The 18,290-nt window shown below is 40.8% G+C and overlaps 1 protein-coding gene across 10 annotated transcripts in view; it reads left to right on the forward strand.

Annotated features, from left to right (window-relative positions):
• LOC143127181 (NLR family CARD domain-containing protein 3-like) overlaps positions 1–18,290 on the forward strand; it is a 237,603-nt gene that overhangs the window by 7,714 nt on the left and 211,599 nt on the right. For 9 of the 10 annotated variants that reach the window (XM_076288498.1, XM_076288503.1, XM_076288500.1 and 6 more), the window contains exons 3-5: positions 6,290–6,406; positions 6,651–6,767; positions 15,476–15,589. The exons of the other annotated variant lie outside the window; for it this stretch is intronic. In XM_076288498.1, coding sequence (XP_076144613.1) covers positions 6,290–6,406; positions 6,651–6,767; positions 15,476–15,589 — 348 coding nt within the window. The remainder of the gene's footprint in view (positions 1–6,289; positions 6,407–6,650; positions 6,768–15,475; positions 15,590–18,290) is intronic. 10 annotated transcript variants of the gene reach the window in all.

Raw genomic sequence — 18,290 nt, forward strand, 5'->3', positions numbered from 1 at the left:
GCAGGATCAGCTATTAATGTGACGTGCAACAGGGGAGTGTAGAGTGATAGTCGTAGGCCTTATTATGCGTGGGCCTTCAGATGCAGCATGTGTGTGATTTCCAAAACCATGACGGGAGAACCAACTTTGTTTGGTTAGCTTGCATTTGCTTTGCTGTTGCTTAGAATGTTAGATTCTTGCGATAGATGTCTTCAGACAATATAAAGTAATTTGGAAGGGAAATTGAAGAGAAGAGTTGCCCCCTGCGTTGGCCGTGATTCCCCTTTGAAAATCAGAGGTTCACAGGCTACTGTGGCCTTGGTCAGTGGCGCCGCCAGCCGTAATCCTGTAATCATTCAATATTACAACAATAAAAATAGCTTCTGTCTTAATTGAAACATGCTTCACGCACAAATGATAGCCTAGGGCAAAAAGAATGGACATCTCAACATAAGGATACATTAGAAGATGATGATTGGTGTAAACTTTGTCACACGACGTGATAAGCAGTTCTGGAGCTTAAAAACGCCACGTTCCATTCAGTCATAAATCATTCAAACTTAGGCCTAGTGCACGTCATGAAAAGAAAACAGCACCTGAATATTTTTCAGGTGTTTAACAGTAGGCCTAGGCGCACTGTTAGCAGTTATGCTGTAGACAGTGAGATTATTAGGCATTGCATCCTGTCACTCTGTTTGGAACATCGCAGTTCGGGTTGATAAGATTCAGTTAATGCGAGTATGGGTCGTCTCAAAGTTTGGGACAACCAAACAGCAGAGTAGGCAAAGCAAATCCTAATTGTTAGGTTATCAATAGCTGTCTTTTCTCTAAGCCTAGGCCTATCGGAAATCGCGACATAAGCTCATTGGTTTCTTTTTTCTTTTCTGTCTTGTTCGTGTGTTGGGTAGTGAAGCGATAATGCATTTAAATCAATGTAGGGCCTACATAAGAGCCGATATGGCCAGATCTGCTGCTCTGTAAAGGTATTTCTGTCCCACCCAAATTTGCTGAACTACTTGCGAAGTAGCCTATTCATCACATGTATCACACGAAAGAGATGTTTTCTCAGCTTTTAAACAATGTTGGTGGTTAGTTGTTGTGGTAAACGGTTCGCGAGAAAAGTAGCCTAACTTTCATAATCATATTTTCTGCGCCCGTCTCCCAATTCATCTTGGCTTCGCGAACTTTCCCTCAACACATGACAAACCATATATCAGAATAAACAGCAGACCTTACCGAACACAAAGGTGTAATTGAAGTTTAAAGTTTTAATTAAAGTTTAAAGCACTCCCTTGTACAGTTAGCCATTCCAGAGTAATCCGGATTTAAATTTGCAGCAATGTCTGCATGTCTCCAACTTTGGGGTTCACAATGTGTTTCAATTGTTCAATAGGCCTCAGGGCCGGCGCTAGCCATTTGGGTGCCCTAAGCACAAATGCTTGGTGGTGCTGCAAGTGAAGCGCGAGCATCATCCCGCTGTCTTCTTTTTCCTTTTATCCGCCCCGACTCTTAGTGCCTTTTCAAGGTGATGTCTACTGTCTGCCAAATTTGGGATTGAGGAATAATCGAACAGACCACTGGGAGGTGGGGGAGGGGGGCACCAGAGGGAGACTGGAGAGAGGACTGCACAGGAGATTCACCTTTTTCTCGACTAATTTGGTCTAAGCCTATATTACTTTTGTATTGCTTTTGCATATTAACATGCTTTATAAATATTTTATTTGTTATTAATACAAGTAGCCTATTGTGGTGATTTTTCACGACCCAGATTTATTGGTGCCCCCTCAGGCACTTGGTGCCCTACGCGCAGTGCGTGATGTGCGTGTGCGGAGCGCCGGCACTGATAGGCCTACATGATTTTATAACAGGCCAAATACAAAAAAAATGTTACAAATATCGCCTAGATATCTGTAAACATTACAATCAGAGGATATAGCCTATATAGGGCAGACCGACGCTCATGCTTTGTTTTATCGCTGGATTGCAACCGATTCCATTCCGAGCTACAGTCAACTCTAGCAGGCATTAAATGACTGGAGGGTCGGGTGGGTGCGGATCGACGCTCCTGACGGGTTGGGTGGGTGCGGATGTTAAAAAACCTTAACCGCGCAACACTACTCCACACATATCCAGGCAGGTGTGCATGCTGTGAGGATGTCATTGTGCCTATCGCATGGTTTAGACTCGATGATTTCGGTATGTGGTAATTTTTCGGTCGCAATTGGTTTGCACATTTTTAGAAGTGGTGTGGACAAAATTCAAATTATAAATAGTGGTGGGGACATATCCCCCCCGCCCCCCCCCCCCCCGTAATCTACGCGTATGTATGCAACACACCCACGTCATACGTATGACACATACTCACACAGTAGAAATATGTATGCATGCATGCACATGCACAAACACACATACGCAGACAAACACACAAGCACGCACACACAGACACACACACACACACACACACACACACACACACACACGCACACACACAGGCACACCCACAAACACATGCACACACGCACACACATACACACACACACACACAAACACGTACACGCACACATGCACACAATTCAAGAATTTCTTAGAATTATGAACAGGCAAGATGGGGGTGGGGTTGTATAAAATATTTACATGTGAAATCTATGAACTAATCATGTTTTGGTACTTGTTGTCTAGCAGATACCAGTGAGAATTGAGTGTGGATAATGCAATTTAGTGAGACAGTTAGAATCATATAGGCCTTTCAGCGTGATTTATTTTTGTGGAAAAGATGTGCTGGACTGGGCGGCGGTCATATTTTGTACCGCTCTGCGGTACATGTAGTTATATTACATATTATATTTTTAAATAAATATTTTTAAGGGTAAGGCTATTTGCACCCCTGGTACAATTTGCAGTGTATGCTATTCGTACCCTGGTGCAATTAGAAGGGAATTCTATTTGTACCCCGGTGCACACAGCAAAGTGTTCTATTAAAGGATAAGTTCAGTGTGATTTTGACCTAAAGTGTGTTGAAACATGATACCGAGTGTGAACTTTTGTCTCATAGCCCATCTCGGCTTGTCCCCTGCACTGTGAAATCTGGCGCTAGTTAGTCAATGCTACCAACAGGTTTTCAATGGGGTGCCTCGGGCATTGGGTTAGCCATGCAAATATATCACTGTTTTACACCATTTACGAGGCTCAAAGTAGCTCCACACTTCATTGGTAGACTTCCGAGGGCCCTGACATTTAAAATGAGACATTAAGAACTTTGAAAAAACACTGGTAGTTTATTTACAAGACGATTTATACAGACAGTACCTTCACAATGTTTTCCTTGAAATCTCGCCTGTCACAGGAAGTTGATTGACGAGAAAGAGCGAAACTACAGCTGATACGTGACATGAACCATCCTGTCTTCGTCTTATCCTCCGTTATGCCAGCTGACGCTGCAGTCTAGACTATATGCACATGTGGCGGTCCACTCCTTCTTTACGTGTACAGCACGTCTTCTGTCAACATTACTATTGTGAGTATTCACGTATCAGCTGTAGTTTCTTCTCGTGACACGCAAGATTTCAAGATGGCGGCGCCCGGAAAACTTCGTGAAGGTACTGTCTGTATAAATCGTCTTATAAATAAACTCGGACAACATCACACAGCCACAGCCACCCTTTATTTTTGCTAATTTATCAAAATATGAACATTCTCATTCACTAGGCATTATAAAAAAAATGTCAGAATGGATTCTACGTGAAAAAGTACTATTAGATTAACTGCAAACATTTCGGTAGTGAATTATCGTGTTGTCATGGGTTTTGGCCCATCTGTGTGCACTTATGTGTGTGTGTGTGTGTGTGTCTGTGTGTGCCGGTGTGTGTGTGTGTGTTTGTGTGTGTGTGTACCGGTATGTGTGTGTGTGTGTGTGTGTGCTTCTATTCCTTATCAGGCTAGTGGGGCTACCAGCACGGCAAGTTTCATGTGCACTGGTGGTCCAGTGTGCTGAGAATTATTGCCCAAAAATCTTTGGGGGAAAGAAAAACCCGATTGCGCTAAGATAAGATAAGATAAGATAAGATAATCCTTTAATTGTCTCCCAAGGGAGAAATTTGCATTGTTACAGCGTCCAAGACAATAAAGGAAAAGAGACTTACAGACAACCCCCCCCCCCCCATACATCTTCAGTAGGACATGCAGCAAATACACATTCCTTGGGCATGCTTCCCAGCACCATACCTGTTTGAGCTCATGTGGGGAAAGCCCAACCACCATGTACAGCCATTTATCGCAGTAACAGACAGTCTTATCATCCTACGCACTAATGCTAAATACATTAAATAAATAAGTACAACAACAAGGATAACCTTTTCTAATGGGAACCCACAGTTCTTAAGAATAGTTACATTGTCCTTGTGTAATGTATAAAACTGTATAAAAAAGTAGTCAGTAAAACATCTCCAGTAGTTCTAAAGTGACTTGTGCTCTATTGGGGTGGTGCTTATTATACAATCTAACTGCAGTGGGTAGGAAGGACCGGTGATGTCTCTCCTTTATACACACAGGGTGTAGCAGCCTGTCACTGAAACAGCTGCTCAGTGTTGACAGAGTGACATGCATTGGATAACGCTCGTGACCCAGCATAGATGTCAGTTTCGCTACCATCCTGCTCTCTCCCACTATCTCTATTGAGTCCAGCTTGCATCCCAGAACAGCACTAGCCCTCTTAATGAGTTTATTCAACTTCCTCCTGTCGGCAGCTGAGATGCCACACCCCCAATGTACTACTGCATAAAAAAATGGCTAATGCCACCACTGAATTGTAAAATGTTCTCAAAAGCTCCCCCTGAACCCCAAAAGATCTGAGTCGCCTCAGCAGATACAGCCTACTCATGCCCTTTTTATAGAGTGCAGCCGTGTTGTTAGACCAGTCCAGCTTATTGTTCAGGTGAACACCCAGGTACTTATAAGATGCCACCCTCTCAATCTCATTTCCCTGAATGATCACTGGTGCTGATGGGGGATGTCCCTTCCTACGGAAATCCACCAACAGTTCTTTGGTCTTGGCCGCATTGAGTTGGAGATGGTTCCTCGGGCCCCAGTCCGTAAAGTCCTGTATGAGATCTCTGTACTCATTCTCATCGTCCTCCCTGATGAGGCCCACGATCACAGAGTCATCAGAGAACTTCTGCAGGTAACACTGTGGGGAGTTGTATTTGAAGTCCGCGGTGTAAACAGTAAAAAGAAACGGAGCCAAGACCGTTCCCTGTGGCGCCCCAGTGCTAGAGACAACAGTGTCTGACACACAGTCCTTTGTCCTCACATTTTGTGGTCTCCCTGTGAGGTAATCCAAAATCCAGTGTGTCAGGTGCTGGTCCACCCCCATGTTCTCTAGCTTTTCCCCCAAGAGTGTAGGCCTTATGGTATTGAAAGCACTGGAGAAATCAAAAAACATGATTCTCACAGTGCTCCCAGGCTTGTCCAGGTGAGAAAAAGCATTAGTAACATTCAGTTTAAGAAATAAGCACTTTTGACTTAACATTTCACATGTCAGCTTTATTTTGCTTTCAGAGGAGCTATCTATATTTTCTAAATGTGTTCATCTGCATGATCACATTGTAGGGCTGCAACAATTAATTGATTATCTTAAATTAATTGCCAACTATTCTGGTAATCGGTTAATCACTGTGGGGACATGAGCCTGAGCCCCCATGTTCATGCCCCCAGAGTGTAACGCTGTAGCTGCCTGGCTGATTTAGCTGTTGGAACTAACAACTCAAGCTATGTAAAACTTATTTGTTTTAGTTTTTTCATACTGACAGTACTTGCGGTGACCTTGAGAAACAGAGATCAATGTGAAAAATCGTCAGAATTCTCCTTCAAAGTTTCATATGTTCATATGTTACTGTTATGCTTAAATAGATATGTTAAACCACTTTTAGTTATATTGAAGCGACTACTTTTCGGTTGAGTGTATGATACAAATGACACTTGCTTACTGAGTAACGCATTGATACAAACAGGTTACTGAGTAGTGAATGCAGTAGTGAAATGTATTGTGAATGTTGATAGAAAGAAAACTTGAAAGTTTGGTCTTTGGGGAACACTGATAAGCACTTTGTCTTCATTTTCTTACATTTCATCGATTAAACAACAAATCGATTATCAAAGAAAATAAATCAACAAATTATGAACATAGTCATTGGTAGCAGCAATTAAATGATTTAAAGGATAAACATAAAATATTGTGAAACATGTCAACTCCATAAAATATTGTAAACATTTAGGATATGTCAACTCAATGATTGGGTGTATTTTTATACCACAGCTCATTCCATCATGAGAGGCCTCCATCACCTGTGCCCACTTGTGTGTCCGTGAAGAGTGACCTCTCAATGGAGCCCCCCATAACCTTCAAACATGATGATGTCACAGATGGATCAAGGCAAGTCCATAAACAGACTCAAATAATCAGTACACTGTGACTGGATGGTTGAAATGATCAGACCTTACACTATAATGGAATGAAACAGTAATCAATAGATCATAGAAAATGGTGTGTTCTCATTGTAAGACATTTGACCTTTTGCTAAGATATTATTTGGGAGGGCTGTTGTCTTTTTGATGTCTTTTAACATCATTATCATCATCAATGTTATGTGTTAAAAGTATGGATGTTTATACCACAGTTCTTTCCATCATGAGAGGCCTCCATCACCTGTGCCCACTTGTGTGTCCATGAAGAGTGATGAGTCAATGGAGCCCCCCATAACCTTCAAACATGGTGATGTCACAGATGGATCAAGGCAAGTCCATAAAACACTCACAGAATCAGTACTCTGTGACTGGATGGTTGACATGGTCACAGCTTACAGTATACTGGAATCAAACAGTAATCAATAGATCAATATTTGTCATTTTCCATGGTCTGTGATAATTTAAATATAGTGTACTGCACTGCCCCCTGCAGGCCCTGAAGAGCAATGTCACGTCATGTTATTGGATGTGGAGTTGTGAATTCATATTAGCTTTAGTATTGTGTCATCAACTATATAGACATAGCCCAGTCAGCACACATACGTCTCCAAGATGCTTGGAAAAGATCTGAACAGCTTAATTACATTGTGTTCCATTTAGAATGTCTTATTTGATCTGATCTTACAAACGTCGGCACCATTTCACTGTCAATGTGTGTTGTAGTGCTACATCTACTGGAGATCTTAATGTCTTAAATATGATCGCGTTCCATTTAGAACATCTTATTTTGATCTTACAAACGGTGGTGTCAAGACACATTTGAGTTCTACATCTGAGAACTAAGACTTTGATCTGTAGCCGAGAACCGTAGGGCCTAGGAGGTCCACCTTTTTTTTGTATGTTGATCTCAAGGGGCCATGTCAACCCATCCCATTACCACTTATTTCATGTATAGCGCCACCTAGTTAAAAATTAAAAAGCAAAAAATTAGGTGTTGTAATCACAATATCTCTTGCTGACATGGTCAAAACTGCACAAAATTGAAAGTGTAGGATCATTATAACACCCTCCGAATGCATGCCAAGTTTTGTGGACTTTCATTCATGGGGGGCCATACAATAAATGAATTTATGTGTACATTTAGTGACCGTATACCAACAGAGTTTTCTATTAATATCTTGAGAACCGTAGGGCCTAGGATAACCAATTTTTGCGTATGTTTGCCTCCAGGGGTCATATTAACCCATTCCATATGCACACATGTGCATAAACAGATATTCACACACACACACACATACATTCACAGTAATCATACGTACATGTATGACACATACACACACAGTAGACATATGTACGCATGCATGCACATGCACATGCACACACACACGCACACACACAGGCACACCCACAAACACATGCACACACGCACACACATACACACACACACACACAAACACGTACACGCACACATGCCCACAATTCAATTTCTCAGAATTATGAACAGGCAAGATGGGGGTGGGGTTGTATAAAATGTATTTTACATGTGAAATCTATGAACTAATCATGTTTTGGTACTTGTTGTCTAGCAGATACCAGTGAGAATTGAGTGTGCATAATGCAATTCAGTGAGACAGTTAGAATCCTATATGCCTTTGCCTTTTGTTTCTAGCCAGCAGCCAGACCAGCAGATACCCTGACTTTGCTGAATTACTGAAGCTAAGCAGGCTTAGTTAGTACTTGGATAAGAAACCTCCTTGGAAGAGTAGATTCCTGCTGGAAGCAGTGTTGGTGGCTGGCCAGTAGGTGGCACTCTGTGGCCAAAAGCCACCAAACAAATATCAATCCCAATGTCAGTGACAGGGAGACTGTACTGCAGGAGATGTTTTCCTTTGCATGAATGTTAAATTGAGGTCCTGACTCACCATGGTTGTTAAAGATGGCACTTGTCGCAAAGAGTAGGTGGTTCCCTGATTTGCTTTATCGATGTACACATACATAAAGACACACACACAGGGATGGATTACTGCACGGGCCTACCGGGCCCAGGCCCAGGGACCCAAGGGGTCAGGGGGCCCTGAAGCCCAAGCCTTTGCATGGAATCATTGCCTCAATATCAATTTCTGAGGGATGACCCCCAAAACTCCCCTCCCACATATACGGCCATAAGTGGGGGGGCCCTTAATACATCTGGGCCCAGGGGCCCGGAAGTTCATAATCCGCCCATGCACACACACACACACACACACTACACATGCACACACACATACATTCACACACTCGACACGCACAAACACGCACACAAACACATAAACACACACACACACATGCACCCACATACAAACACACCTACTGTATATACACAAACACACGCACACACACACACATGCACCCACACATACAAACACACCTACATACACAAACACACGCACTCACACACACACACACACACTCACACACATAAAAACACACACAAAACATATAAACACAAAAACAAACACACACTGAAATGAACACAATTTGACAAGCGTGACTTATTTTTCAGGAAAAAATGTGCTGGACTGGTCAGCGGTCATATTTTGAACCGCTCTGCTGTACATCTAGTTTAATATTAGTGATACCTCGAAATACATGTCACATGAGCCACACATATGAGGGGCGCTGCTTCTTCTGTCCCTCCCGGACACCAATATAGTCTGCACCCCTCTCAGAAAATACTTACAACGTCTCTGTAGGGATTTGTTTCATTTTCCTATCCCACAACCCCCACACTTTTAAAAAGCTTGAGGTGCCTCTGGGTGACGGTCTGTACCAATACTGTTAAAATCTTTCCTCGGACAGAGACATACATACACAAGACATACACATGCACAGCAATAAAATGATACCCTTTAAAGAAACTAGATGTACCGCAGAGCGGTACAAAATATGACCGCCGCCCAGTCCAGCACATTTTTTCCACAAAAAGAAATGACGCTGAAAGGCCTATATGATTCTAACTGTCTCACTAAATTGCATTATCCACACTCAATTCTCACTGGTATCTGCTAGACAACAAGTACCAAAACATGATTAGTTCATAGATTTCACTAGAGCCCGACCGATAAAGGATTTTGAAGGCTGATACCGATACAAATATTTGTTGATTTAAAAACCCGATATTCCGATATATCGGCCGATATATATTTTTTTTTTCAGAAACGCGAAACAAAACATTAACAGATTTCCCTAACATTAGTTATTTGTAGTTATTTATGAGTATTGACTAAAATAATATGATAATGCATTTTAAAAACAAACTTGTTTATTTTTAAATAATATTGTCACAGTGGAACATCGAAATATATTAAAGTTCTGATAAATAAAATGTATAAAAATAGAAACTTAAGATATTAAACTTAGTCTTTTGAACAAAAACACAATAACAACAACAACCAAATCAAAGTTACCAGTTAAAAGACTTGGTAAGCTTCATAAATATAACTTTGAACTAAGACTTAATTACAAAAAATAATTATGACATTATTACTATCAGCATCATTTGTATTATCATTAAACAAGATAAAGGTCACTCCTAAATGTTTGCGTGTGTAATAATTAGTCCCTATTGCCTTATAAGCTACCTTATAATTACAATGTCAGCTTGCTTATCCCTTTACCTGCACTTTTAAAATGATTTCCATCAAGCTACATCAAACCATTTTCAATCATCAGTTGCTGCCTGCCTTCTAAAACCTACTATTTAGTGATCTAAATCCATTATGTAACTTGTTAATGCTGCAGCTGAACGACAGTCTGAAACGCACACTTGGTGTCATTGGATTTCACACACGTTTAAAAGAAAAGCTAACTTTTATGCACAAGCTACGTTTGATACTTTTTCTCTATGTCTAAATGTTCACTCCTCGCACGTCTAACTTACATTTTACAATGCAGGGACTGTAACTACAGATATACTAGTTATAAATACAGTAATCATTACTTTATTTAGGCAGAATAAGTTCGTTGTGGTTTCCAAGCTCATTAATGTTAACGTTAGCGTTCTTCCACTGATATTCATGGCATTAGCTAGCTTTGTGGTTAGCTAGTCTATGATGAGCCATAATTTAGCAATGGATAACGTCATACTGCAAATTGTAAAACATACGCTTTCAAAATAACAGCCCGGGGAGAGATGATACATCTCACTGCTATAACTGACACGCTATTAAAGAAATACAGTCATATTCAGTCACATTGTCAAAAGTTAAAAGGACAGACAGTCAACTACACTGTAACAACGTAACTTAATTACTAGCTAATTCCGCTTCACTCGGCTTATTTAACAGCAGCAAAACTGGACATTGTTTTCACGAATTTTGTCATGCTTACTTGAGTTAAGAGAACTGATGTGGATGTTCTTTTCAATTGTTATACCAAATCACCATGAACACACTTAACTGATGATCTCACTCGCGGATAACTGGTTCTCTCTGCCCGACTCTGGCTGGATCAGCAGGTTGCAGGATGTGTGGCGCGTTATAAACGAGTGTTGCCAGCAGGGACGGTGTAGAGTGCCCTCTGGTGGACAAACTATACAACGCCAACACTCATGACATGGTTGAAGGGTGTTTCGTCCGTTTTTATTTTATTTTTAAAATAGTCATTTATCGGCCATTATAAATGCCGATACCGATAGTTTGGAAAATGCCTAATATCAGCCGATAATACCGGCTCGCCGATAAATCGGTCGGGCTCTAGATTTCACATGTAAAATTCATTTTATACAACCCCACCTCCATCTTGTCTGTTCATAATTCTGAGAAATTCTTGATTGTTTGTGTTATGTTTATGTTATGTGTGTGGGTGTGTGTGTGTGTGTGAGTGTGTGTGTGTGTGCGTGCTTGTGTGTGTGCCTGTGTATGTGTCTGTGCATGGAAGCGTACATATGTCTACTGTGTGAGTATGTGTCATACGTATGATTACTGTGTGTGTGTGTGTGTGTGTGTATCTGTTTGTGCTAGGGCTGTCAATCGATTAAAAAAATTAATCTAATTAATTACATACTCTGTGATTAATTAATCTAAATTAATCGCATATATATTTTTTGCTGTGAAAGTGTTTTAAATATTTAAATTCTAATGAATCATTGAATAATCAGCATTAGTGACATTAAAGTTCAAAAACTCTTTTATTATTATTTTCACTGTTCAAATAATTGCCATAATAATCTATGATATGACCTAATATACTAAGGAAATAAATTCAAAAGTGCTTCGGAAAGAAGTTTTTTTTTCACATTGCAGAGGACTTTATTTTCAACACTTTTTTTTTTATCAACACCATCAGGCCGTTTTTAAAAGTAAATGTTCCAATCAATGATCCAGGCAGCACGTTTTCTTCTCTCTCCTTCATATTACAGTCTAAATTTTACTGACTAGAACGGCTCGGGGTCAAAGGTCATACGGAATCGATTAATCTGCACTAATTTTTTTAATCAGTTATTTTTTCTCAAATTAATTAATCGAAATTAATCAGTTATTTTGACAGCCCTAGTTTGTGCACATGTGTGCACATGAAATGGGTTAACATGACCCCTGGAGGCAAATATACGGAAAAAAATGGTCATCCTAGGCCCTACAGTTCTCAAGATATTCACAGAGAACTGTGTCTGGCCTACCCTCCTTTCGGGGGGTCCAGTCCAGCGGGGGGGCTACAGATCAAAACGAAAAATGACGGTTCCATGCTATCCATGTGGGGGTACATGCCCACCAAGTTTTGTGTACCCCGGTCTTTCAGTGTCCCGGGAATCCTTGTTGGTGTACGTCACTAAATGTACACATAAATTATTTTATTGTAAGGCCCCCCATGAACGAAAGTACACAAAACTTGGCATGCTTTCGGAGGGTGTCATAATGACCCTACACTTTCAATTTCGTGCAGTTTTGACCATGTCAGCCAGAGATATTGTGATGAAAACACCTAATTTTTTGCTTTTTAATTTTTAACTAGGTGGCGCTATACATGAAATAAGTGGTAATGGGATGGGTTGACATGGCCCCTTGAGATCAACATACAAAAAAAAGGTGGACCTCCTAGGCCCTACGGTTCTCGAGATATTCACAGAAAACTGTCTCCGGCCACCTACAGGCCAGTTGGTGTATGGTAACATAAATTAATTTATTGTGTGGCCCCCCATGAACGGAATTCCACGAAACTTGGCATGCATTCAGAGGGTGTCATAATGATCCTACACTTCCAATTTCGTGCAGTTTTGACTAAGTTAGGTCACAGATACCTGCGATTACAACACCTCATTTTTACTTTTTTGTGTTTAACTAGGTGGCGCTATACATGAAATGAGTGGTTATGGAATGGGTTGACATGGCCCCTTGAGATCAACATACAAAAAAAAAATGGTCCTCCTAAACCCTACGGTTTTCGAGATATTCCCAGAAAACTGTGTCTGCCCTACCCTCCTTTCGGGGGTCCAGTCCAGCGGGGGGGGGGCTACAGATCAAAACGAAAAATGATGGTTCCATGCTATCCATGTGGGGTTACATGCCCACCAAGTTCCGTGTACCCCGGTCTTTCAGTGTCCCGGGAATCATTGATGGAAATTTGGACATGCAAAAAAAAAAAAACAAATCTGACTAAACCTCTATGACAGCCGCTTCGCTGCGCGGCGGTCATAACAACCATTCAGACTTTCTTAGTTAGGTTCTCTTTATTTCCCAAAATAACTGCTGCAAATAAATAATTTTGCATTAACTCATTGAATGCCAAGCTGTTTTCGGGAGCTTTGTCCTAGAGTGCCAGCAATCTAGACCATTGTTGATGATTTTTGTACAGCCACAGCATATTCTGTGTTATAGTTATGAACACGTAGAATAGCTTGATTAAAAGGTGAGACTTTAAGCTCTCGGTGGGTGCAAACCGTGTATTTCTACACGCCTCTGTTCCTGGGAAATCCCAAGCTAAACAGTGGCTAGTTTTCATCAAAATCGCTGTTTTTTTCTAGAAATGGAGATATAACGTCTTTCATGAAATATGAAGTGTTGCCTGTTACTTACTCGTGTAAACATTCCGGGAAGTGATCAGTGAGACCTGGCGAGACTGCCACCTAGTGATAGACCCACGAAAATGGCCTGGTTTTGACCTGACGTGCATGCGTCACTGTTTCGACCCAAAGCGGCAACCGAGTTATGATAAAATGTCCAGATAAAATGTCCAGATTGTGCGTTTTCATGAGTTTCACGATCGTCATATATTTCATTTCCATTCATCACAGAGTTCCCAAAATCACATATAAGGTGTATTAGAGTGTCTAGTTTCGTAATTTTAAAAAAAAGCTAAAAACGTAATATTACGTTTTTGGCACTCAACGCATGGGAAGGAAAAACGTAATATTACGTTTTTGGCACTCAACGCATGGCACTCAATGAGTTAACAATGACACCAAACATGACAAGTTGGAGGGGACACATACTGTATGTCTCTGCAGTGTCACTTACTAATGGCCCCTCAGTGACAGGACTCACTCTGCCTTCAGAAGCGGATGCGGTTGTGTGCCGACTTGTATCTGTACCTGTATCGAAGAATATTAGACTCAAATGCTTTGTATGTGTGTATCACGTTTTTAAACTGTAGAAATTATACTGTAAAAATGATCATGTGTAAAAATGTAGAAGTAATTGTCAAAATTACAAATATGCCCTACACTTACAAATCTATTCTACGGGTACGGATCGGTTTTACAGCTACAAATCATCCTACAGTTAAACATATTTTACCATTGCAAAAATATTCTACAATTGCAAATCAATATTCCACGCACAAAAAGTTGTCCTACAGTTACAAATCTTTTCTGCAAGTGCACAGACTTTTCCACCACCACCACCTGAGGAAGGATTGCTAGTCTTATGCACCGATTGCGTAACGTTAACAGAAAACAGCAGAGTGTTGAATTGCATTCTATAACCCATAATCCATATCCATATCCACAACGTAAAATAACTAGCTAGCCAGCATCAATCATTTGCAACGTAACACTTGAACATGAACATGGCTAGTAGGGGCTTACGTTACAAAGTTTATTGACGGTAGTAGTATTAACTGGCATAAGCATAGACATGCATACACGCAAGGGCTACAAAACGATTTTTTTTTTAATTTAAAACATTGTCTTACCTGCAAGCGACGCGCAAGCATCATCTTGCTCACTCTTCTTTTTCCTTTTTTCCGCCCCCGACTCTTGGTGCCTTTTCGAGGCCATGGTGTCTGCCAAATTTGAGATTGAGGCATAATCGAACAGACCACTGGGAGGTGGGGGAGGGGGGCACCAGAGGGAGACTGGAGAGAGGGCCGCACATGAGATTCACCTTTTTCTCGACTAATTTGGTCTAGGCCTATATTACTGTAACGTTGGCGTGCTGGACTATGTTGCTACGGACTCTGATGCAGTGCATGCTGGGATGCGGGGGTGAACTTTGGGGTGTTTTGTGTCTGTGAATGCCTTTATTTACTGTTTTGATGTCTGCGTTTTTGGTGTGGCGTGTTGCCCGTTTGGTTCTTCCTCGTGTGTGATCCTTCTTGTGTGGATGGCTGCGTCCACCCCTGTATGTGTGGTGTGTGTGTGTGTGTGTGTTTGACCTGCCTAGTATGTGCTGAATTTGTTGTCTGTGTCCTTGCCCTCGTTTCCTGACGAATAAAGCTTGCTTGCTTTGAACAAAGCTCTGGCTCCTGACCTACAGTACTAAACGTTACATTACAGTACTTTTGTATTGCTTTTGCATATTAACATGCTTTAGACATATTTTATTTGTTATTGGTACTAGTAGCCTATTGTGATGATCTTTCACGACCCAGATTTTTTGTTGCCCCCCAGGCACTTGGTGCCCTACGTGCAGTGCGTGATGTGCGTGTGCAGAGCGCTGGCACTGGAAACAGATACAGACACTCAATATATTGCCATGATGCATCTCTCTGTGTACATCCATCCAATCCGAAGAGCTTCCCAGTTCAATATGTAAACAATGGATGTATCCTATACCCCACCCAGCTCATCCGATCATGAGAGGCCTCCATCTCCTGTGCCCACTTGTCAGTCCATGAAGAGTGACCGGTCAATGGATCCCCCAATAACCTTCAAACATGATGTCACAGATGGATCAAGGCAAGTCCAATATTTGAAAATATTTCCATTTTACAGTATAGTGGATTCAACCAGTAATCAATACATTGGTCCTTCTTGTGTGGGGATCAATAAAGTATCTATCTATCTATCAATAGATCAACAGTTGTCATTTTCCATGGTTTGTGGTAATCTCTGCACTGCAAAAAATGAAATCTAACCAAGTGTTATTAATCTTATATTAAGATTAAAAAATCTATTTGGTATTGTTTTTAGTATGAAAAGACTTACCTAGCGCTCTCTCAAAAGAACATTTTGACTTAATTTAAGAAGATTTTGACTTATTTTAAGGAGTCTTATCAAGACAAATTTGCTCAACGCACTGGCAGCCAAATTTGCTTGTTTTTAGGACACATTTGCTTAACGCACTGGCAGCCAAATTTGCTTGTTTTCAGGATGAGATGTCTTAAAATAAGTCAAACTTTTTTTAAATTAAGTCAAATGTTTTCACAAGGAAGCGCTAGGTAAGTCTCTTTATACTGAAAACAATACCAACTATTTTTTTTTATCTTGATATAAGATTAATAACACTTGGTGAGATTTTGTTAGATAAGCAGTTTTTGCAGTGTGTATTTTGTACTGCACTGCCCCCTGCAGGCCATGAAGAGCAATCAAAGTCATTTCAGGTTTTTGGATGTATAAGTATAAGTATATATACTCTTTTGATCCCGTGAGGGAAATTTGGTCTCTGCATTTAACCCAATCCGTGAATTAGTGAAACACACACAGCACACAGTGAGGTAAAGCACACACCAATCCCGGCGCAGTGAGCTGCCTGCTACAACAGCGGCACTCGGGGAGCAGTGAGGGGTTAGGTGCCTTGCTCAAGGCCACTTCAGCCGTGGTCCACTGGTCGGGGCTCGAACCGGCAACCCTCCGGTTACAAGTCCAGAGTGCTAACCAGTAGGCCACGGCTGCCCCATGTGGAGTTTTGTATTCACATTAACATAAGGGTCAAAACTGTAGTTGAATGGTTGTGTAGTTCACGCTTTAAATGCATTACTTTAAGCTGTAATTTGAGCTAAATGTCCATAGTACCATTCTGCTGTGTTAATGAGCTGAATATTCTAAGATGAGTAGAACCACTTAAATCTAGGTGGCTAAATGAGTGAAAAGCCTTCAATGACTACACACCCAAAAATGAAATAGTTCACAAATTAGTTGACAAATTAATCATTGGTGATTGGTTGATAAGTGATTGGATGAAAAGAGCATTACCAGGTGATATGGAATCAGATGCATTCTTTATTTCTCCTGGGAAAGACTCAGACAAGTTATTGGATGAGATTTCCATCATGCATCACTCTTTGTGCTGCCATTTAGATCAGGGTTTTTTTCACTCTTAAGAGCCATATAATAGTTAATATGATGTGTTTACATTTCTGTTAGGCTTACACTGTTACTATTCTTACACTTTTACTATTCTTCCATATTAGGCTAGAACTGTTGGGCTAAATTCTTTACTTAGCCTACTCCTATAGGATCATATCCATTCATTGGCAAAAAAGACAGCAAGACTTTCCTGCACCTGCAGCTTACCTCTGATCTTAAAAATGGCAAAGTCATCTAATGCTACCCATACATTAGAAGACTTTGACAAGTTTTGGGAAAGATTTTTGAAAGATTGGAGTCTTTTAACGAATGCCCCCCATTCAAGCTTTACTCAAAAGACTACAATCTTTCAAGAATCTTTCCCAAATCTTGTCAAAGTCTTCTGGTGTAAGGATGGCTTAAGGTGAGAGAAGTGTATCTGTGTGTCTCTGATCATGCACTGCACAGAGTTGCTGTGGACTGTAGGTAATAGTGATGCACGGGTTCACCTGTGAACCGCGTGTCAACCCGCAGATCGGCAGGTGAGGGTGCGCTTGATCAGAAAATATCTGGTCAAATATCTGGGGTGGGTTAAAAAGTGACAAAGCACAGTTCTCACTTAGTTATTAATAACTTACAGAAAATGATGTGCTACTGTACAAACCCTGCGTTACAGCCTCTCTTACTTACATAAAACAGGCTCAGATGTGATTACAAGACCTTCCATCTTCTCTACCCCTCTCCCTCTCACACACGTGCGTCAGAGGGTGTGCTGCAACCCTCCGCATTAAGTAAGGTCTGCATTAAGGAGCCTAACCTAGGCCAACATCTCACAAATCTCTATGAGTCTGAACCCAATCATAATTAATAGTGGAATATAAATGATAATGTACTTTTAGTCTGGCATATCTTATCAGCAAATTAACCATCAAATTGTAGTTGTGGATTTGCTATAGCCTATCCTATAGACTCTTCAAATGTCAGTCCGTCCGTCATACATATGCATTTATAGGAGGGTCAGGGGAAAAGTGGGAGTTTTGCTTAAAAAAATGTTTGCCTTCACAAATAGTACGTAAATCTACGGTGGCGCATTGCATTCACATCACAAAAAAAAAAATCAGGTTATCTCATAATTACGAGATAGTATCTCATAATTATGACATATTATCTCATAATTACAAGATAATTATCTCATAATTACGAGATAATTATGATTTATGACACATTTCCAATTCTGCCCCCACTTGTGTGTGGCAATGACATGGTCTAGCTAGCAACATTAGAGAAGATAGACCTATCAGCTTAAGAGAAAGTCTAAAGCTGAAGTTCCTTTCAAACCTTTACTTAGGATTCACTGTAAAACTAAGCAGAC

The sequence above is a fragment of the Alosa pseudoharengus genome, unplaced genomic scaffold (genome assembly GCF_046254945.1).
Source record: "Alosa pseudoharengus isolate Yale_2024_CS ecotype anadromous, Long Island Sound unplaced genomic scaffold, YU_APseudo_1.1 YU_APseudo_1.1_scf_17, whole genome shotgun sequence".
NCBI lineage: Eukaryota > Metazoa > Chordata > Actinopteri > Clupeiformes > Clupeidae > Alosa > Alosa pseudoharengus.